The following is a 5,471-nucleotide window of genomic DNA, read 5'->3' on the forward strand; positions in this document are numbered from 1 at the left end:
GGCCCCTTATGGACTGACATGTGAACGGAGCTTGTGTAACCCGCCGCTCCTGACACTGAGGGAATGTACCGATCGGAGAACATGGCTGCCGCCTTCAGAGCCGCTCACCGCCTGCTGTTCCCCCACTGTGAGTGATGTGTACTGCTTCCCGGTCACAGGGAGGTCACACTGTGTGCACCGAGCTCTCCGCTCATACATTGTATTCTCTTCCTGACTACACCTTACACTTTACAATGTATCCTCTCTGCGGGGACAACCCGACCCGGAGCTGTCATTGTGATGTCACCCTGTGTGTTTCCGGTCATCGTGATGTCACCCTGTGTGTCCGGTTATTGTTATGTCACCCTGTGTGTGTCATGTCACGTCACTCTGCTCGCTCCTGTGTCATTGTGATGTCACCCTGTGTGTGTGATGTCACTCTGCTCTCTCCTCTGTCATCGTCATGTCGCTCTGCTCGCTCCTCTGCCATCCTCGCGTCGCTCTGCTCGCTCCTCTGCCATCCTCGCGTCGCTCTGCTCGCTCCTCTGCCATCCTCGCGTCGCTCTGCTCGCTCCTCTGCCATCCTCGCGTCGCTCTGCTCGCTCCTCTGCCATCCTCGCGTCGCTCTGCTCGCTCCTCTGCCATCCTCGCGTCGCTCTGCTCGCTCCTCTGCCATCCTCGCGTCGCTCTGCTCGCTCCTCTGCCATCCTCGCGTCGCTCTGCTCGCTCCTCTGCCATCCTCGCGTCGCTCTGCTCGCTCCTCTGCCATCCTCGCGTCGCTCTGCTCGCTCCTCTGCCATCCTCGCGTCGCTCTGCTCGCTCCTCTGCCATCCTCGCGTCGCTCTGCTCGCTCCTCTGCCATCCTCGCGTCGCTCTGCTCGCTCCTCTGCCATCCTCGCGTCGCTCTGCTCGCTCCTCTGCCATCCTCGCGTCGCTCTGCTCGCTCCTCTGCCATCCTCGCGTCGCTCTGCTCGCTCCTCTGCCATCCTCGCGTCGCTCTGCTCGCTCCTCTGCCATCCTCGCGTCGCTCTGCTCGCTCCTCTGCCATCCTCGCGTCGCTCTGCTCGCTCCTCTGCCATCCTCGCGTCGCTCTGCTCGCTCCTCTGCCATCCTCGCGTCGCTCTGCTCGCTCCTCTGCCATCCTCGCGTCGCTCTGCTCGCTCCTCTGCCATCCTCGCGTCGCTCTGCTCGCTCCTCTGCCATCCTCGCGTCGCTCTGCTCGCTCCTCTGCCATCCTCGCGTCGCTCTGCTCGCTCCTCTGCCATCCTCGCGTCGCTCTGCTCGCTCCTCTGCCATCCTCGCGTCGCTCTGCTCGCTCCTCTGCCATCCTCGCGTCGCTCTGCTCGCTCCTCTGCCATCCTCGCGTCGCTCTGCTCGCTCCTCTGCCATCCTCGCGTCGCTCTGCTCGCTCCTCTGCCATCCTCGCGTCGCTCTGCTCGCTCCTCTGCCATCCTCGCGTCGCTCTGCTCGCTCCTCTGCCATCCTCGCGTCGCTCTGCTCGCTCCTCTGCCATCCTCGCGTCGCTCTGCTCGCTCCTCTGCCATCCTCGCGTCGCTCTGCTCGCTCCTCTGCCATCCTCGCGTCGCTCTGCTCGCTCCTCTGTCATCCTCGCTCTGCTCGCTCCTCTGTCATCCTCGCTCTGCTCGCTCCTCTGTCATCCTCGCTCTGCTCGCTCCTCTGTCATCCTCGCTCTGCTCGCTCCTCTGCCATCCTCGCGTCGCTCTGCTCGCTCCTCTGCCATCCTCGCGTCGCTCTGCTCGCTCCCCTGTCATCCTCGTGTCGCTCTGCTCGCTCCTCCTGTCATCCTCGTGTCGCTCCCCTGTCATTGTGATGTCACACACGGCTCACTCGCACTCCGCTCTCTCTTGTAATAATGTTTTAAGCTCCGGGCAGATATTTAACAAAAGGCAATCATTTCCGATCTGTATTTATTACATGCAGCTGGTCCTACAGACTGAAATCTGTGCCATGGGGGGCCCTGTCGGCACCACCCGGCTCAACAAACATTGAATGAAAGTTTGGAGAATTGTCAGCCTAACAGTGGCAGCGTCCAATCAGCCGCAGTCACCGTTGGGTGTTCAGATAGCTGCGGGTGCCGGCTGTCTGAATATAGTAGCCGGCAGGACAGATTCTATTCGATTTTTTTTTTTTTCTTGCTCGCCCCATTTGCTAAACTCGATAAAGATGACTAGCTTAAGTGACTGAATCTGACGTGTGTAACCCTCGTGTTATCCCGTGATCAGCCACACTGAGAAGGGGGAGGGCCAAGGCCGGGGGCCACACAAGTGTGTTGCGTTCACATGTGCTGACAAGGAACATGTTAATAGCAGAGGAGTGAGCTCATCAGGCTGCTGCTCCTTCACTTTCCAGTCACAGGCTGAGGGTGGGGAGGTGACCAGACTAACCCGCTGTAAACAAAAGTCAGGTCACCAGCTTGCTTCTGCTGTGTGGCAGACCTGTGTAAATCTGAGGACTGGATGGACAGGACTATGGATCCTTTGGCAGGTAAAGCAGCTCGCTTATGTGTATGTCATCTGTGTATTGACCTGGAGCGCACCCTTAAAGTGAGATGAATACGGGTGCTGCCATTACTGACTATGGTGGAACACTTGTCCCAGATCAAAAGCCTTCCGCGTTTTCCTCGTCCAGATTAGTGATCCTGACAACGGAAGACGTTCGGCATGGCGGCCCTGCAGCGTCAGGTCGAGGCGGCTCCATCTGCAGCCTTCTCATGAATCGTTCTTTTATTCTTCTTCCTGATTTTCTGCTGCTCATCACTTCTCTTTTCTGTAACTGTCTCTGATGACTTATCTGTGTGTACATGTGATGTCATAACTGATCACCGTGGTCATCGATGACATCACATTGGCAGGATTTTAAGTGATGTCTCAGTGTGGTGTTGCTGTGATGTCATTTTAACCACTTGCTGATCGGGGGTGTTAAACCCCCTTCCTGTCCAGGATAGTTCTCAGTATTCAGCGCTGAGGTACTTTTGACATTTATTCCGTCATGCAACGCCGTACCGAAATGAATTTTATACCATTTTTCTGGGGACACATGGGGGGGGGATGAGGTTTAATAGACTCCAGGAAAAAAGACTCGTAACTCCGAGCAAAAAGCATTAAAGGAGAACTATGGGGTCAGGGTTTTTCCCCATAGTTCTCCTCAGGGTCACGGGAAGAGATAAACTAACGTCCTCCCGTCACCCTAGGCTCAGTATACCGCGAACTATTGCCGCGGTATACTGAGACCGCCGCAGCCGGGATGGATCCCGACATTACTATCGAGATCCACCCAGCTGCGTGATTGACAGCTGGCTCTGCCTATCTAGAGGCAGAGCCAGCTGTACCCGCCCCCTCCCCCGTCCGTTCCGCCAGTCAGCGCTGGAGGATTGGAGAGTGAAGGAATCCCTGCAGGGAGCCGTGACTGACAGTCACGGCTCTCTGCAGGGACATGATCGAGAAGTGAGCTAGCGACTATGTGTTCGCTCACTTCCCAATCTATTGAGCCGACGTGTGACAGTTTCATTGTCACAGGTCGGCTAGAACTATGAGGATGAATGATTTTCACTCACCTCCATAGTTCTCCTTTTAAGGCCTCATTCACACACAACGCAAGAGCAAAATTGTATATTGCATATATGCGTGCACTATTTGCAGTCCCACAATGCATCATTTGTAATAGAAATGTTAATGAACTGTACGTGTGTATATGCGCGTAAATACGCTGCCCGGACGCATCTCGGTTCCATTCTGTTTTTGCGCATTTTTACGCTACGCAAATATACGGCTCCATACGCAGCTATGTGCATGTAACCATTTATTTGCATATGGTACTATATGCGCGTAGGCACATATATGCGCGCGGCAGTGTGAATGAGGCCTAACTGTCGCTTCTTGGAGAAGTGGTCACGGTGACTTCTTAAGTTGCGAATTGTTTTCTTAGGTGATGCTCCTGCTTCAGACAGCCGCAGAACAAGCGCAGATAAAAACACGTGCAAAAAACATGCAACTGAAAAAGTAGTGGGAGGTCAGGAGAAAACATGGGCACAAAAAAAATTGATTTAAGAGGCTAAAACTGTGGCAATTGCTTTGATAAATTCCCCCACAGAGCTTTCTTTTGGTGGTATTTAATCACCACTGGGGGGGGAGGCAGGGGGGGGCGGTTTATTTTTTACTACCGTGTTTCCCCGAAAATAAGACATTGTCTGTCTTATTTTTTTTTTCTCATGAAAAAAGACACTAGGTCTTATTTTCGGGGGATGTCTTACCTGGCTGCAGCTGTCGAGCTCTCCGCTCCGATGCAAACAGGTGTGCAGGCGGGGGGGGGTCATGTGGATACTTTTGGGGTAGGTCTTACTTTTGGGGAAACGCGGTATATATCAAAAAATTTACCGAAAATTTGGAAAAATAAAAACAGTTTCCCCCATGTTATGTTCATAATACATTTTATTATTACCCAATTTTTTGGTCAAATATATAAGACGGGGCCACGTCGTGTAAATAAGACACCAAACTTGTCAAGCCTTAAAATGACACGCGCCCGCAAAATCGCAAAAAAACTACCATGCCTAAAATTGACCATAGGCGACGCTTTAAAAGCTTTTACTGCTCATTAATTTAGTGTTATCAGTGATTGATGGGCCTATAATTATTGCTCTCACTCCGACGTTAGCCGTGATATGTAACGTGTGGCGCAATCGTCATTTTCGATGCGCGTTTGCACATGTATGTGCATGTACGTGAGGTCGGGGGTAACCAGGGGTAAACGGACACCATTTAGACCCGGCTGCCCATAGACTAGCATTGGGCATCTGTTCAGGTCCAATTGAAAAACTTAACAGGCGGACCTGATCGGGCTGCCTGTGCGTAAGAGGCCTTTGGGCTTGTCTGCATTGGCGGCACAAATCCAATCCGTGAAAATGCGCTTTGCGGTTTTTAGCCATTGTTGTGCATTTGTTTAGCCTCGGGTTGGGAACTTTTACAGGTTGCTAAGCAATTCTTGCACGCTACACTGCGTGGGGTTTTTTGACCCGTCACAACACTGTCGCTTCTCATACATTTCTTTGCCACGGTGTGTGAGGCGTTTTTTTTTTTGGGATCGTTTCAAAGGTTGAAAAAAAATGCGTAAAATGCGTCCTTTTTGCCACCAGTGGAGACAATCCCTTATATTGCACTGTTCCCTAACACTAGCCCTACCTTGAATGTATTAGGGCTGATGCGCATGGTCTGATGCGCACGTCTGAGTACAGGCATATAGGTGCATACAGTGAAAAATCCGCCTATATTTGCGTACGCTTGTCACGGTACCAGCATTTGCACGCATATACAAGGTCTTTTCCATCGAATCATATAAGGGCAGAAATACAAAGTAGACAGGGCTCTCAGGCACTGCAAATGCAGGCAGAGCCGTCCCGATAATGAGGCAGCCTGCAACTGTTGCCTGCCTCTGGCGTCATCTCTTTGGGTCACTTTGGGGGGGGGGGGGGGGGG

The 5,471-nt window shown here is 53.0% G+C and overlaps 1 protein-coding gene across 1 annotated transcript in view; it reads left to right on the forward strand.

Annotated features, from left to right (window-relative positions):
- FECH (ferrochelatase) overlaps positions 1-5,471 on the forward strand; it is a 32,150-nt gene continuing 26,679 nt past the window's right edge. The window contains exon 1 of the mRNA XM_018576234.1: positions 1-127. Within this exon, the coding sequence (XP_018431736.1) occupies positions 64-127 (64 nt within the window). The 5' untranslated portion in view covers positions 1-63. The remainder of the gene's footprint in view (positions 128-5,471) is intronic.

This window comes from Nanorana parkeri, unplaced genomic scaffold, assembly GCF_000935625.1.
Source record: "Nanorana parkeri isolate BGI_ZX_2015 unplaced genomic scaffold, ASM93562v1 scaffold61, whole genome shotgun sequence".
Classification (NCBI taxonomy): Eukaryota; Metazoa; Chordata; class Amphibia; order Anura; family Dicroglossidae; genus Nanorana; species Nanorana parkeri.